The 17,185-nt window shown below is 39.3% G+C and overlaps 2 protein-coding genes across 3 annotated transcripts in view; one reads left to right on the forward strand and one right to left on the reverse strand.

Annotated features, from left to right (window-relative positions):
* Positions 1-1,636: 1,636 nt before the first annotated feature.
* On the reverse strand, positions 1,637-9,893 carry LOC139939899 (ankyrin repeat and SOCS box protein 8-like). 2 transcript variants are annotated; one of them, XM_071936061.1, is made up of 5 exons: positions 9,813-9,893; positions 8,314-8,459; positions 7,098-7,229; positions 5,154-5,807; positions 1,637-4,240 (listed from the first exon to the last, which is right to left on the reverse strand). In XM_071936061.1, exons 2-4 carry the CDS (start codon positions 8,410-8,412, stop codon positions 5,172-5,174), a joined length of 867 nt encoding a protein of 288 aa, XP_071792162.1. In that variant the 5' UTR covers positions 8,413-8,459; positions 9,813-9,893; the 3' UTR covers positions 1,637-4,240; positions 5,154-5,171. The 2 variants fall into 2 exon arrangements, with proteins under 2 accessions (XP_071792162.1, XP_071792161.1); XM_071936060.1 differs by having other exon boundaries at positions 1,637-5,807.
* Positions 9,894-11,322: 1,429 nt separating this feature from the next.
* LOC139939385 (TGF-beta receptor type-1-like) overlaps positions 11,323-17,185 on the forward strand; it is a 45,366-nt gene continuing 39,503 nt past the window's right edge. Inside the window, exon 1 of the mRNA XM_071935212.1 lies at positions 11,323-11,523. Coding sequence (XP_071791313.1) covers positions 11,460-11,523 — 64 coding nt within the window. The 5' untranslated portion in view covers positions 11,323-11,459. The remainder of the gene's footprint in view (positions 11,524-17,185) is intronic.

A 17,185-nucleotide genomic window follows, 5' to 3' on the forward strand; every position in this document is an offset into this window, starting at 1 on the left:
ATTAGTTTGAGTAATTACCGATAGTGTCCAGGGCCTTTATGTACCATCTATTCATGTTGCGGTACTATTGAGTCCCGTCACTGACCTTTCAAAACAAATAGGAGCGATCAAGTAACCAAATATTTGTGATAGTTTTGTTCTGTCAATCATTGTTTAACTAGCAATTTCAATATGTTCAATGATCAATCCCAATCGATGAGTTGGTTGTTTCATGTGTCAATCAGTTTAATCATGGAGGAAAAATTAGCTCCATGGTTTAATTAAAATTACGGTCAGTTGACAAAGCGCCATAAATTGTCATAAAAGTTTATTGATCGGATGACCAAACATTGTACAACAACCCATGTTATGAAGAGCACTGTTATAAATAGGTTCTGCTTATATAAAGTACATTCTGAAGTCCTGAATCTCATTTTTGCTTTTTGTTTCTTTGTTTTGCTGTCCTTTTTTGCTTTTTTTATTTTTATTTTTTATATTTTTTATGCAAGTCGCCAGACACACAAGGCCTGTAGGCCACTTCAAGGTGTGGGCTACAATCGTTTTCCTGAGGCCAATGCCACCTACTCCTAGAGCTGAAACGGGTTACCCTTTTACAGTCCATACGGATGTAGGCTTGGGTATCATCAGTCCGAAGCATGGCCGGTAGAGCAGAAATCACTACCTCCCTAATTTTATGTAGCAAGTGTCACGACCGGGATTAGAACCCACACTCTGCTGATCTAACACCAGAGCTTGAATCCGGTGCTCTTAACTGCTCGGCCATGACACTGCTTATAAAGAGTACATTCTTAAGTCCCGAATCTCGTTTCTGCTTTGTGTTTCTTTGTTTTACTGTCCTCTTATAACAGTGTGCCTGTTATAAATTGGTAATTTGGCCAGTCCCAGCAATATTGTTATAACAATAGTCAACTTTAGTTACAGCTTGGAACTTTGGTGGGGAAAAAAACATTTATTTTAAAGACAAAGTAAGACCCAGAACTATTTGTTCACCCAAACATCAAATTACAAAATACCCGGTCAGTTTCCCTTGTGGTTTATTAGTTGGTATTTGAAAAAGACAGTTGCACACCTTAAAGGAACACGTTGCCTTGGATTGGTCGAGTTGGTCTTTGAAAAGCGTTTCTGACCGTTTTTCATGAAATGCACATGGTTAGAAAGATGTTGTAAAAGTAGAATACAATGATCCACACAATCATGCTTCGGAATTGTACGGTTTTCCTTTTACCTCGTCGACAAACACGGTCGGCCATTTATGGGAGTCAAATTTTTGACTCCCATAAATAGCCGACCGTGTTAGTTCGCAACGTAAAAGGAAAACCGCGCAATTTCGAGGCAAATATGTGTGGATCATTGTATTCTACTTTCAAAACATCTTTCTAACCATGTGCATTTCATGACAAACGGTTACGAACGCTTTTGAGAGACCAACTCGTCCAATCCAAGGCAACGTGCTCCTTTAAAGAAAAAGTATAGAAACAGATTTTGTTTCTAATTTCACTTCACTTGAAAATATTGGGGAAGCTATTAGTGTTGAAACATAAAACCGTGCTCAAAAAAATGGAGGTCGAATTAAAGCAAGCCCAGTCCTTTCCCAAGGAAATAATCGACTGACAAAATAATGGAAAATACAAACAGGTTTACATCTGCATATATTAATATTTTATAGAGTAGTTCAAATATTTACTATTGATAATAAAAACAGCAGCACTACATAGTCTCCACTTCAGGCTTTATAAGGGCAATTTGTGACACCAACTTTAAGCGAAATAGTAAACGCTGCACAGGCAATACTTAGCTAACAATCACTGTTCCATTATTATTCTTCTAGCATGTCTAAGAGTAACCTGTAAATATACCATAAATAGTTAAATACATTTTGTTTGTATTATACAGAACTTAAAGAAAAACAGACAAAGAAAGGCATAATGTAGTCAATACTTGTTTTGAAAGCACACAACCTCGTGTGACATGGGTGTCTTTTCTTCCATTATTATCTTGCAACTTCGACGACCAATATTGAGCTCAAATTTTCACAGGTTTTTTTATTTTGTGCATGTGTTGAGATACACCAAGTTAGTTGGGGCATGGTGAGTTTTAATGCCTCTTGCTTTAGCTCATATCAACATCCCTTTGTTGGTTTCCATTGTTAGGGCGTCATGACCGAGCAATTTAGAGCATCAAATTCAAGTGCTGGCGGTTTATATTACCAGAGTGTGGGTTTGAATCCTGGTCATGACACTTGTGCCCTCGAGCAAAGTGCTTCCTCTTCACCCAGGGGTATAAATGGATACCTGCGAGTGTAAAGATTGATATTGTGTACGAAAAAGCCACTGGGGCGCTATATGGCAGCCCGGGGCTTTATACTTCCCCAGGGAGTTGAGAAAAATTACAGGAATGTTATTGGCCCAAAAGACCAGGGCACTAATGTCAAGCCCATTGATACAATGCGTCTATCAATGCGTCATATAAGAACTAATTTATTAAAACTATAAAACTAGTTATTATTATTAATTCTTCCATAACCCATCCCTTTGTGTTGTCTGATATTCATTTATTTACAGGGATCGATTTCACAAAGAGTTGGGACTAGTCCTTAGAGATATCAAATTGTACAGCTAGTCCTTAGTTAGGACTAGTAACTCGTCCTAACTCGAGATAAGACTAGTCCTAACTCTTTGTGAAATCCATCCCAGGACAGTCAAAATGTGAAGTCGTGTCACATTTTTCATGAATAATTCCATGCATTAATATTTTACTATTGACTAAGGCTCTGAATATTGAATACAAAATCACGTATTTCTATGAATCGGGCACCGAATGGTCAATGTTTGTTTGTTTGTTTGTTTGTTTAGATGATCTTCATATCAAAGGAAACTTGTCAAAGCTCCCATAGGGGAAATAAACGCGAAGCTGGCAACAGCCAATCTCTCTCATTAATGTTCACGACTACGAATTGCACAAAATTAAGAAATTTTGATTCCGTAACTAGACAACACTAGACAACACTGTGAAATCAGCTGTTAGCTTGGTAGGATTCGAACATGTTCTGCAATGTCTGTTCCTTAGTTTGAGTAGGCCAAAAGTGTAGACAACACCTTCATCATGTTGCTGTTTGTTTAGATCATCTTCCTGTCAAGGGATTTCAAATACTTTAACGCCAAACCGCCGGGCAACAGCAAATCTAGCTCCGAATACAAACATTGGTTTAATGTCTATGAATATGAATTGCACAAATCAACAAATTGTGATTTGGTAACAAGACAACACTTATTCTAGTTCAGGCATGGAACTAACCCACAGCACCAACAGAAAGCGCAGTGGTGCCATAGAGTTATATATAAGAACTAGAGAGTGCACTGGCCGATATAGTACCCTGGCATATACGCAGGCGGCCATTTTCTAAGTTGACAAAACTGGCATCTCACAGCGTGTGTTTGTGCGGCCATTTTGTAAGTTGAACAAACAGCATCGCGTGCGCGTTCAATAAAAAAAACTCAAACGTGTATTTCATATTCAACGCGTGTGCAAAATGACGCGCTTGTCATTCTGCGGTCCTGTGGTGTTTGTGAACGAAGCATCACTCGTGCGCCCTCTAGTTCTTATAACTCTATAAGTGCTGCCCATTGTTTGCTGTGGTGCCCTTTGCAAAGTTCCAGTACAAATTTACATTTTTTCTCATAGAGTGCCCCATAAAAAAGGAAAGTTGCTGTGCCCTATCAAGAGAGCAAACTTCAAGGCCTGCTATTTATTGATTGTGAAATCAGCAGTAAGCTTGGTAGGATTCGAACCCACAACCTTGTGATTGCAAGTCCTACACTCTAACCACTGGACCACGGTGGCGTCTGTTTTATTTGTTTAAGTGTGTCAAAGTTTAAACAGCACCTTAACGCTGCTCAGCATGGATGAAGCAAATATCCGACATTGGCCAAAACAAAAACCAGAAAAATAACTCACCTATAAGTAATTTACCGATACAACATGACATTTGTCCGTTTTGACGCGTAAGATTTTGATTAAAACTTAAATAGATTCTAAAAAGTTATAATGACTTTCATTTAAGCTATTGCACGAAAAAATCCGCCAATGAAAGTCGTTAATTTAAAAACTAAAAAAGAAATTATCATAAAGATCCTTACGTTTTCACTTGTCCATCAGCCCTTTTCCTTGGCTGTCGCTTGCAATTTATGTGGCATGTGAAAGTTTTGTATTGGTTTGTTTTCTCATTGTGAAACAGCAACATCTGTCAAAATTCATTAAGAAAATGAAATAAAAAAAAAAAAAAAAATTCAGCATAAATTGTTCCATAAAACTATTTAAACCACAATGGTTTCTAAATTCATAAACTACTGTTTTGAGAGACAAATGTATCCAAACGTATAGCAGGTAATTGATACCATGGTGTATTTTATACAAAGATAGAAATATCGTCATTAGGCCTGGTTCTTATTTCAAACTATTTGAGAAAGTGAAGCGAATTTCCCATTGTCATAATTTGAAACCAACCCATACATGAGCAGGGCCCAATTTTATGGGGTTAGCACAGAACCAGCGCTTACGGACAGGCGGAGGCAGGGAATTCTGTGCTTACAGCAAGCGTATTTCATGGTTTAGCGGCAAAGTTTGGCTTCTGTGCGTGCGTACTCCCTGCTACTAGACACTCTGCGCTTACAAGGCTAGCACAGAAATTCGGCAAGTAAGCAGGGAATCGTGTTCGGAGGCGCAGAATTCGGCAGTAAGAAGAGCCATGAAATTGGGCCGAGGGCTTGAAATTTATACTGGAGCAGTGGCCAGTGACTTTAGTGTCGAGCCAGTAACTTACAAACTGACTGGTCCGCCTGTCTTGTGTTTTTCAACTCGACATTTGTATTTTTGTTTAAATGATTTTCAAATGTTGACTCTCAATCTTTTCTTCTAATGAAAAGTGTTTGTACGCCCGAGTCAAAACTGTGTCACCATTTTGATTTTGATTTTGGTCTCTTCATACTATTCTCATTTTTAGTCTGGTCTTTTTGTGAAAAAGATTCTAGTCCAGTAAAAGGTATTGTGGAATTTCCCCTTAAATTTCAAGCCCTAATGAGAATTCGCGTACTGTAGTTTGCTTTGTATTCTCTTTCGCGTAAAGTATAAACCAGGGTTCAGGCTCTGACACTCACTGAATAAAAACTCCCTGATTACTCATTGAGAAGAAGGTAGCGTTGAAGTGGAGGAGGAAGGGGTAGCCTGTCTACCAACCGTTTCCTCTTCCCATCCATCAAAGATCGACGGATGTTATAACGGCACTGTTGACGTAGATAACGCGGTGAGCAGCATAGATCAGTCATGATCATTTTCAACTCCGCGTCACCGTTGACAGATCTTGGGAAATCCCCGTTGAGATCTCTGAGGTCAAACTGACCGATGGCGCGGGAGAGTAGATTCAGGCATTGTAGGTCTCGGTCACGGCTCAGACCCATAGCGAAGAGGTTGCTGACGCGGAGCAGCGGGGACGCCCCGCTGCAGTTTATAGTGTTGGGCTCCGCGCCGTACTCCAACAACAGCATCATGCATTCCAGGTTGCCCTTCATCGATGCCCAACTCAGAGGCGTGTCGTGGTTGGAGTCTAACGCGTCCACTGATGCGTGATGCTTCAATAGAACCTTTGCGCAGTCGGCGTTATTACGGAAGCTCGCCCAATGCAACGGGGTGTCATCATTACCATCTGGCGCATTTACATCTGCACCATACTCAAGTAGAAGAGACGTGCACTCTGAATCCTTTTCTGCCGCATAGTGTAATGCTGTACGGCTGTACCCATCCACCGCATTTACCTGTAAAAAATAATAACAATATTGTAGATCTAGAATTGCAAGGGTCCTGGGTTCGAATCACACCCGAGTAACATGCCTGTGATATTTTTTCACAGGACTCGGGAAAGTACTGAGTATACAGTGCTAACACACACAGATGTATGGGTAAAAACCAAAATTAATAACAATATTGCTTTTTTTTTTTTTCATTTCATTGACTGTGGCGTGTCCGGGCTGAGCGGGTAAGAGCACCCAACTCGAGCTCTGCTGTTTCTGATCAGCAGAGTGTTGGTTGAGTCCTGGGCGTGACACTTGTGTCCTTGACACTCTCCACCCAGGGGTAAATGGGTACCTGTGAGGGCAGAGTTAGTTCTTGTGATTTATGTAGTGTGCTTCATATTTGGCAGCACATGCTGTATACATGTACTCCCCAGGGAGCTGAGAATGTTAAGGAATGACTATGGCCCAGAGGTACTAATGTTGGAAGCACCTTGAGTTGCCCTTTACTAGCCAAGAACCCAATGGAGAGAAGACCATGAAGGACAATTCTGTATGTCGTGGCCGAGCGGTTAAGAGCTCCGAATTCAAGCTCTGCTGATGCTGTTCAGCAGAGTGTGAGTTCGAATCCCGGTCGTGACACTTGTGTCCCTGAGCAAGACACTTAACTATTATTGCTTCTCTCCACCCAGGGGTAAATGGGTACCTGTGAGGGCAGAGATGGTTCTTGTGGTTGAATTAGCCGAGTAGCGCATTTGTTGCACGAGGCTGTATACTCCCCAGGGAGCTGAGATGGTTTAAGGAGTGAATTAAGGCCCAGTGACCAGGGGTAATATCTTGAAGCGCTTTGAGACACCCGTAGGGAGTGAAAAAGCACTATATAAACACTCAATATTATTATTATTATGTGGGAGGAAAACCCCTGAGAATTATTTAAGGAAAAAATCTTACAGGGACTGAGCATTTACAGTGTGCCAGTATCCAGCCTCACTCCCCCATAGGGGGCCTGCCAAATCGATACCTCTGGTCACAAAACCCTGGGAGAGAGTGGGATTTAAAAACTTTCCATCTGAGAAACATTTCTGCTTGAAAATGTTCTCAGTCTGTGTACTCTAGTCACAGATAATTCTTCCTGCATTGACAAAACCGCTCCAGATTTTCTTAAATATCTCAAAAACGCTACCACCTTTTGACATGAGTTTTATTGAATATCTTTATATCGGATTAAAACAAACGATTCCAAAACCAAGTATACTTTGCCTTTAAAGTACAGATTTGTCCAAGGTCTCAGACTTTATGATCTTGTCTACGCACCTCGGCACCATTCTGTATGAGTAATTTAATGCATTCACTATCCCCAGCCATGCAGGCACAGTGAAGGGGTAGCAGAGTTCCGTGGGCTTGGTTGATGTCAACACCCTCGGCAATCAACCCCTCGATGCTTTCCTGTTGTAAACAAAAACAACAACAAAGAAACAATCAAGGGAAGGAATATGTTTAGTAATCACTCTTAAAATGAATGGCAAGAAAAACTAAGGGAATAAAAGTGTAGTCGACGAGTTCGTTCACGGCCGTTTAGAACGGGCAGGGTCGTTGCCGTGTGATAAAGGCCCGAGCCACGCCGGCCACTGGCGAGGGCCTTTATCACACGGCAACGACCCTGCAAGGTTTTAAACGGCCGTTAAAGAATGAGTCACTACTCTTTTATTCCCATTCATAAATGCCTTTTGGGTGAAAAGGCGTAATAAAGTAAGAAACTCTGTCCAAGTGTTGACTACTTCCGACAGTTTCCGGCTCCGTTCATGCGCATGCGCGTACAGTCTTGGTCCAACACGTTCTCATTTTCCTTTTACAGACAGCGCCCGCATCGCCCGTAACAAGAATTGTCTTGCCCCAAGACTAGCGAGGAGTATCCGCTCACAACCGGTTATAAACACTGGTCATTATCAAAGGTTTAAACACCCCCACGTGACGTGCTCTCAACCAATAGGAATAGCGAAACTGTCTGAGGTATTTATGAATGTTGGTTAGAAGCCTACAGCAACTTTCGATATAAAAACGCACAAACTTTGCTGAGCATAGAAAAATCATGCTGAGCAGAAACAGTTTTTGCTTAGCAAAGTCAGACATTTGCTAAGCACGATTTTCTTCGTAACAGCTCTATGAAATTGGAATCTGAGAAGCACTACTGCAGTAACGTTTCTCAGATTGTGTATTCCTATTGGGTATTATTCTTCATGCGTGGACATAATGCTCCAGATTTTCAGCAGTATCTAGAAACACGACCACTTTTTGTAATTTTTAGTTGTAGGGCAAGGCCTTCTCCAGCTATGAATCGGACAAAAGTTCTTTTGTTTTTGCCATAATGACTGTCACCTTTTGTTTAGGGGGTCCAAAAACAGTAGGCTTTAGATCCCTGCCACCACTTTTTTGAGGAGTTTCTATTCTGTACAAATGAGTGGAAAAGTGGTAGCAGGATACAGAAAGTTTACATTTTTCCCCAAAAATTGGAGCACCGAGTCTAACTTACCTGGGTGTGTATGGTCCAGCCACTAATGGCCCGTATAAGACGTTCAGACAAAGCGTATCTGTTCTGAGCCATTTCAAGCAGGTACCACGTGCTCGTCATGACATGACCGTGACAAACTCTACCAATCTCTCCACACTCAAGCCAATCTGAGCAAAAAAAAAAAAAAAAAGCAGTGATGACAAATTGAGCTAAATCACATCAACGAAAGCTTAAAAAATATAAATCAAAAACGATGTGCTTACCTGAAGCCGATTTCACCTATTAATCCTATATCGAGTTAGGACGAGTATAAACTCGTTCTAACTAAGGATAGGTTCATGCATCTTTACATATTCGGATACGGAACTTAATCCTTAAGTTAGGGAGAGTTTAGTGAAATCGACGGACGGGGTGGATTTCACAAAGAGTTCAAACTATTCTTATCGCGAAGTATAATATCTCTTAGTTGTGATAACGTAACGCTCCGCCGTTGGGAGGAGGGTTACGTTATCGCAACTAAATATCTCCTAGCTAGGACTTGTCCTCTCTTTGTGAAATCGACCCATACAAGTATTTCTATCTCCACCCATGATTATCATTATCAAGACTAGGTTGCGATAACGTAACCCTCCTCCTAACGGCGAAAGAGGGTTACGCTATCGCAACTATATCAAGACATGCATGGATTGCCCAGCCAGATAATAGCTTTTTAGGCCTACTTTCCTCAATGATCTGCTGATCATGATTTGAATGCGTTTTGCTAGGTAGTTAGTCTGTCCATGTTTTACTACTACTAATACTTCTACTTCGGTGCTTGGCATAGTCCTCCAGTCAGGATGGAAATGCCAAGGGTAGTTGAGTGTTGTCCCAGTCATGTCACTATCAAAATCCAAAAGGGAACGACTATTCTGTGTACTTGTCACTGTCAAGTGACAGAGTGTCACTGCATGTCATAATTGTCAGGAAATCAGATGTGTTACTCAGCAGTGTTATGAGCTAACCATTTAAAGGCATTACCACGGAGGTAGAAATGTGCACTACCTCCAACAGTAACAGTACGCAGTAACACAGTGTCAGTGGGGATTCGGACGATCTGGGCCCAATTTCATAGCGCTGCTAAGCACAAACATTTGCTAAGCATGAAATTTCTCCCTTGATAAAAACAGGAATGCCAACCAAATTTCCACGTGATTTTCAGGACAACCATACACCAGCTGAATACCAGTAAGAAGCAACATACAACAAATGGAAATTTGGTTGGTCATCCTGATCCTGTTTTATCATGGAAGCAATTTCATGCTAAGCAAATTTTTGTGCTTAGCAGCTCTATGAAATTGAATTGGGCCCTGTGAAAACCCCTCCCCTGTCTGTGTACTCTTCTTCTTCTCTCATCATAACATTATAACGGCTCCATAATCATGGCAATATCAGTGGGTTACGACCACGCAACTATCCTGCATTAAATATGTTTGTAATCAGGGCAACTTAAATTGTACAATGATTTTTGTCATAATATTTACCTCTGCTCGATGCTTCCGTGAATGTCGAATTTTCATGTCAACAAATCGCCATTAATTTCACCTGGGCTGCAATGTTTATTTCTTAGAGTTTATCAACAGAGGGCGCTATATCAAAACAACGATCCAGGTCTTTAAAAGGGGCGGAGTCCCCTCCCCTCCCTTTCTCTTTAATAATACTGCCAATACTGAAACTGCTAGCATGCGATTAATACCATACACAAAACCAGTCAAGATGAAATTTTATCTTTTGTCTTCTAGTAAATAACGGTAGGGGAAAATTCCCTGATAAAAAAAAGTATGGTGGTGGGGAAACTAATTGTCTAAAATGAGCCCCTATAGGTGTATTATTTTAAAGAAAGCCCCTGTGTATTATTAAAGAAACTTGGTCCCGACTGAAGCTTAGTGTGCAGATTCTTCAAAGGTTATAACCCAAGGCTCCTCAATATGGCGTGAGACTTTTTTGTTTTGGCGAAACCATGGAGCAATAAACTATTTTATTACTCCATGGATGGTTACACGGTCAAACACTGTAGGCCTAAGTCTTGGAAACAGTCGGGTTAATTCAATGTTCAATTGAAAATTAACTGTGGCGCGTTACTAATGAAGCAGCACTTGCGAGAAAGAAAGAAAAATAAAGAAGAAGCACCCATCTTTCTCCCTCCCCCTACATGGCCCTGTGTAAAACTTTGTGTGTTGGTCCTCTCTCGACACTGCTATACTAAAACCTAGAGAGGAAAAGAACTATACAGACGACAGTAGTCGGGGTCGTTTCTTTACTTATTATTATCTTGTCCTGCATTTGTTTTTACCTCGGTTGACCATGGTTCGAATCTCACACAACACACAGGTAGAGCATATGAAGCATCGATTGGAAACCAGGTCTGCTTGTTTTTGAGAGTTTTAATAATCCTCCCTCCCCTAGCCCCCCTCCCTAAAAAAGGACCTCACATAAAACTCAACTTCTTATCTGTAGTCTTCTCATTATTTTAACAATAATAATAGGCATAATTAGGGTTTGCGATCTAGAATATTTTGACCCCTTGGTTTAGTTACCCAAAGTTTTGTATAAGAAATGAAAATTATCATCAATGAGAAGCCATCCTCCCTCTAACTAAGCATAATGAATCTGTGACTCTTGAGAAGGCACGCTCTCATCACCATCTTAACTCAATCAATGGAAGAGCTGCTTAATAATTTGATGATAGAGCGCCCTCTTACAATTCGCATTAACAAAAAATGCAGCACGGGCATGCGGATGGATATTCAGTCATAAATCATGTTTCATTTTATATTAACCTTTCCTCAGTTTTACCCCCTAAATGAAAGTAAAAGGTGCAAAACACTTTTGAGATAGCTATACAAAAACAAGTTAAGAAATAAATACTTGGAAATGTTGAGGTGAAAATATTATTGCAGTGCGCGACTCACTGGCGGAAGGAAATATTGGCAGTAATTTCCCGTGCGTAAACAAGGACCCCTTATTGCTTGTACGTAAATAAATGATAATGCATACAATGCATTTTGACGACCATCATTCGGCCGTGTGTTTTTGTGTGTAAACTTCATGTACGCAAAGATGGCTTCCTGCAGACTGACGACGTAGATGCCCTCTAAAAACTTAGCAATTGTTGTCAATTTCCTCTGACCATGTCGTGGGTCGGCGTGTTCAGACAGTGTGCTGTTTTGCTGGTTTTCCCGTGCCTTGTTCTAGGTAAGATTCGACGCAAATTACGAGCAGAATAAATGGGGTGAAAATGACCCATGAACATTAAAATTGTAAAAACAAATTGAAACAGCATTATTTTTAAAACACCCACCCTCGGTCACCGAGACTGAGTGGTTGAATAACGTAGTAGAATGCATGATTACGATCACACTTTATTGTATCTGTTCTAAATCTTCATGATTGATAATAATGTTTATATGATTATGAGTGTTTAAATTAATACAAAATAATGATAATGAATGAATTTCCTTTCTAGCTAAAAAAAACAAACAGTGTTTTTGTTTTTAACCATATCAACAAATGCATGCCATGGTCATGGATGGCATTGCATTGCATACATGTGTCTGCGAATGGGATGTCAGACAACTCGTCCACGGACAACTCGACCGTTGAGACAGCTCAACTGTTCGGACAACTCAACGGTTCAGAGTCGGACCACTTGACTTTGAGACAACTCCACGGATGACCAACAGGATAACTTTCCGTATGGCGCCACCACTTTTTCACTCATTTTTAGAAAAAGGGATATCTCATTGAAGTAAATTAGATACTGTATTATTTCATATCGAATGAAAAAGTGGTGGCGCCATACAGAAACTTTTCCGACCAACATCACCAAGACATGTCACAGTTGAACAATCGACCCCCGTGACTGACCTCCATTACTGACAGTGACAGTGACATGTTTACACATATTTCATGTAAATCCTAACCCTAACCCTAACCTCCCCCCCCCTTCCCGGCCCTGTGCGTGCCCAGTGCTGAGGCCCCCATCACGTCCATCTGTTGACTTGTCTTGGTCCTAACTCGAGTTGTCTGACAGTTGAAAAAAACATCGTCGAGTTGTCCGAACCGTCAAGCTGTCTCAACCGTCAAGTTGTTCGAACGATCGAGCTGTCTCAATGAGGTTGGCCGCTGCATCGCCACGCTCATGTCTGATTAGGTCTTCCATGGGGTCACTTATAAGGCCAAGACAGTGGAGGATCTCTTGGCTTGGATTGATGAGTGGTCCGACGACAAGACGAGTTGTCTGAACACCTTTGAATGAACACGGGAGCCCAATTTCATAGAAAATGTAACGCTCATTTTGTGCTTACGGAGCGCGAGCGTCCTTTTGCATAATTTCTTTTTCATAAAACTGTTAACCATAAGCAAGGGTAAATGCTGTCTAACCTGCGGTAAGCACATGATGAGTGACAACAATGGCCAATGCAAAAGCTTTCTTACTTAAAAATATCACAGTGAAATGCTACAGTAAGAGCACAAATTTGCTTACCGGAAAACAGTTTTATGAAATTGGGCCCAGGAATGTGCTCACCACCAGAGCAAATGCGAAATATTAAAAAAAAATATTAAATTCAAATCATATTTGATACTTTGAGTTTGAGTGCAAGGTAACTAACAGTGTTGATTTTATTTTATTAAATTTAAAATAAAAATACACCACAGTCAAAGCATGGTCACTCCGAGTCATAATACTAAGTAATAGCCCCACATAAATATGTCAAATATGCTGGTGGACTCCCTCTGCTTCTTCGGGGCTTTGCCTTGCGCCTAGATCTCTCTCCGGGAGGTGAAACAATTTTTTGAATAGAAACATATGTTTTCATTTTGATATTTTCACCCTGTTGTGTCACTTTGTTGCATTGGGAGAGTGCAATAAGTCTTTTTTTGATCTCATACATACATGAAGATTTATCTTTCCTGTTTGAACATTTCTCGGAAATCTGTAGTTATCTCACCAAAGGAATGACCTTCATTGATGCTAGGATTCGTTTTTTTTGCATCATGCTCAGTTGTAAAATTACAGCATGAAACTATTAAAATTCCTATTTTATTAGATTTGTCATGTCTTGACAAATCAAGTTTCATGTAAGTAAACATTTTTATCTGCAAGTCCTATGGTCTTGTGGATTCTAACCCCAAATTCAAGCCCTCGTACGATAATTAAACACTTGATATCGAATTATGCATCCATAATCCGAAGTATTACGTTTCACTTTCTATGCATTCTTTACATCATAGGTTATGTGCACTTTTTACTCAGAATTACACTTGTGGTGTCAATGACATCAAGACTCACTGCTGTAATAAACTGACAAGTCACATTCACCATGGTGTTTTTAAAGGATTTTGCTTAAAGGAACATTACAGAATTGGTTTTTGCTAACAAAACAGTTGCTGGCAGTGTAAGCACTTATGTGTAATCCACCATTACATAAACTGACAAACCTGTAGAAGTTTGAGATTGATCAGCCATCTGGGTCACTTGAGAATAGTAAAAAATTTGACTCCCATAGATGGCTGACCGTGTTAGTCGATGAGGTAAAAGGAAAACCACGCAATGTCGAGTGATACTTGTGTGGATCATTATATTCTTCTTTTAAAATATCTCTCTTACCATATGCATTTTATAACATAGAAAGGTTACAATTGCTTTTCAAAGACCTACTCGACAGATCCAAGGCACAACACTGTATTCAGCGGAAACTTTCACAAGTGAATTTTTCATTGTAACTTTGCTTGTACATCGGAATTATGTTGACAAAAAACAATCTACATGTATGGCCACCTTTGAGTGATTAACATGGTGTCTGAATGAAAAGCTCATTGAAATTTGCTGTGTGCTCTTTGTCTTGCAGCTGTTTTGCAATTAAAGTTGGAAGTTAATGTCTAAGATTTTTGTTTTGGTTATTTGTTTTTGAGCCACATTTATGTTCAGACAATCACTACACAGAATCTATTTATGTGTTATTTACACATTTCAAAGTCAACCTGTTTGTTTAGCATTACATCATCCATTATAGTAAATAAATTTCCATAATATCTCTATTATTATCTTGTTGGAAATCATGAACTATCTGTCATCGCGGCTTTGCTGGTGGTCCTCTTAGTTGCAATTATTAAGGCAGTGGGCACTATTGGTAATTGTCAAAGACTAGCGTCCACAGTAGGTGTATCTCAACATAAGCATAAAATAACAAACCTGTGAAAATTTGAGCTCAATCGATCATTGAACTTGCGAGATAATAATGAACAGCACTGATAATGAAAGAAAAAAGACACCCTTGTCACACGTTTAGATGGTTGATTTCGAGACCTCAAGTTCTAAATTTGAGGTCTCTAAATCAAATTCATGGAAAATTACTTCTTTCTTGAAAACTGTGGCACTTCAGAGGGAGCCGTTTCTCACAATGTTTTATACCATCAACCTCTCTCCATTACTCATCACCAAGAAAGGTTTTATGCTAACAATTATTTTGAGTAATTACCAATAGTGTTCACTGCCTTTAAGGAGTCATCTTTGATTGTTGGGGCGGTGTAAATGTTATCAATAAAACTTGTGAAAATTTCATTTCAAAAGGTGGTAGCATTTTTGTAGATCTTGCCAAAAATCTTGAGCAGCTATAAAAGCGCGGGAAAATAATCCACTATTGGAACGCACAATCTGAGAAATGTTTCAATCATGAAATAATTTTAAATTCCCAGATTGACATTGTTTGAACCCCTTTGTCTAAAAAACACATTCTTTATAGTTGGGAATTGCTTCTCAAGTGTTGTATTAGGCCCCTATAGAAGTCTGTAAACAAACAAAGTGCATATTTGTAGCACCTCTTGAACTCTTTGGTTGTTAAAAACAAGTTTCAACTTAAAGCCATTGGACACTTTCGGTAAACAGTATTGTCCAAGTCCCACACTTCGTGTATCACAACTTATATATAAAATAACAATTCTGTGAAAATTTAGGCTCAATCAGTCATCGGAGTCGAGAGAAAAAAACCCCAGGAAATCCACCCTTGTTTCTGCTTGTTCACCGTGATGACATGTGTTTAAAATAAATCCGTAATTCTCGATATCGAGAATTGATATTGTTTTAGCGTTTTCTCAAAAAGTAAAGCATTTCATGGAATAGCCTAATATTTCAAGGGAAGTCTTTCACCATGGCCTTCTGTAAACCCTGTAAGTTATTTGTAAATCTGTGAACTTTTTTTTCTTCTTCCTGTTCCGAAAGTGTATAATGGCTTTAAAGGTACTGGACACCATTGGTAATTGTCTTCTTGAAATCTATTGGTCGTCAAAGTTGCGAGATAATAAACAAAGAAAAAACACCCTTGTCACACAAGTTGTGTGATTTCAGATGCTTGATTTCTAGTTACCTGAGGTTTCGAAATCAATTCCATTTTTTTTTAGTGAGAAATAACTTCTTTCTCAAAAACTTTATGTACAAAAGGTATCAAAAACCTTTAAAAGGGCAGTGTTACCGAATCTTGAAGGGAAAAAAAACATATAGACGAGGAGTTTACATGTATAAACACATTCATTCTTTTCTTTAATGTAATTGTTATAGATCTTCAGCGTAATGCTGATTTATTGGTAAAATTTGCAAGGGAGATATATGTACAATAAAAGTCACTTCTGAAAGTTAAAGCAAAAAACTGTCATAACTCATCAACAATGTGTAATCCATCATGAGAACGACAACGTATTGCTTACTATTATTACCATTTTTTTTTTATAACAACCAGGAGACTTTGAGGTTCATTTTATTAAAGTCACCTGGAAATAGAATTTTTTTTTCTTTCAAACATAAGAGTATATGCTTACGAACAATAAAACAATTTTTTTAGTAATTTTTTGTCACGATTTATATGTTTAAAAAATATATAAAGTTGTTTGGGGGGCTGACTCCGCCTACCCCTTTTGTGACGTCAATCGAGGCAGACTTTGCCTGCAATGCGTATAGTAAACACACGTGCAAAGTACATGTACGTCCAAGTCATGAGTTGGTACAATTCAAAAAGTGTTTTTCTGCATTCATTCTGAAACGTACAAACTCACGACTTGGTCCGTACATGTACTTTGCAATTGTGTTAACTCTACGCATTACGGGCAAAGTCTGCCTCGATTGACGTCACGAACAGCGCCCTCTCGGGTCGGGGTCTACTCTTAAATTTGTAAATAACATAAGAACTGATTTTTTAAAACCTTAGTTAACTGTTTATTCACATTCCACTCATCAAAACACATATATTAAGTGACAAAAGCTTTATTTTGAAAAAATACCACTCCCAGGTGACTTTAAGGTCATTACTACAGTTATTTAAAGACTCTGGACACTATTGGTAATTGAGACCTGTCTTCTCACTTGCTGTATCTCAACATGCATAAAATAACAAACCTGTGAAAATTTGAGATCGATTGGTCGTTGAACTTGCGAGATAACTATGAAAGAAAAAACACACTTGTCTCTTGAAGTTGTGTGCTTTCAGATGCTTGATTTCGAGACCTCAAATTCTAAACTTGAGGTCTTAATGTCATATTCGTGGAAAATTACTTCTTTCTCGAAAACTATGTCACTTCAGAGGGAGCCGTTTCTCACAATGTTTTATATTATCAACCTCTCCCCATTACTCATTACCAAGTGGGGTTTTATGCTGATAATTATTTTGAGTAAATGCCAATAGTGTCCACTGCCTTTAATGTATGAACGTACCTTTAAAATGTGTGTGTGGTATTGTCTAATTCTGTGCATAACAAATGTGTAATCAAGTTTTCCTTGCTGTGAGCTTAGTGACATAGACATGGGTACATGTACTGTATATTGTGCCACTGCCATCCCTTTGACATATTGTAGGGAAATGCATTC

Source organism: Asterias amurensis, chromosome 7 (genome assembly GCF_032118995.1).
Source record: "Asterias amurensis chromosome 7, ASM3211899v1".
Taxonomy (NCBI): domain Eukaryota; kingdom Metazoa; phylum Echinodermata; class Asteroidea; order Forcipulatida; family Asteriidae; genus Asterias; species Asterias amurensis.

Bases quoted from the DNA above. Each gene is read 5' to 3' on its own strand.
- LOC139939899 (XM_071936061.1), bottom strand. From the start codon at position 8,412: ATGACGAGCACGTGGTACCTGCTTGAAATGGCTCAGAACAGATACGCT. The intron at 7,230-8,313 runs GTAAGTTAGACT...TGTTTACAACAG, and splicing joins GCTGGACCATACACACCCAG to GAAAGCATCGAGGGGTTGAT. The intron at 5,808-7,097 runs GTGCGTAGACAA...TATTTTTTACAG, and splicing joins TCATACAGAATGGTGCCGAG to GTAAATGCGGTGGATGGGTA.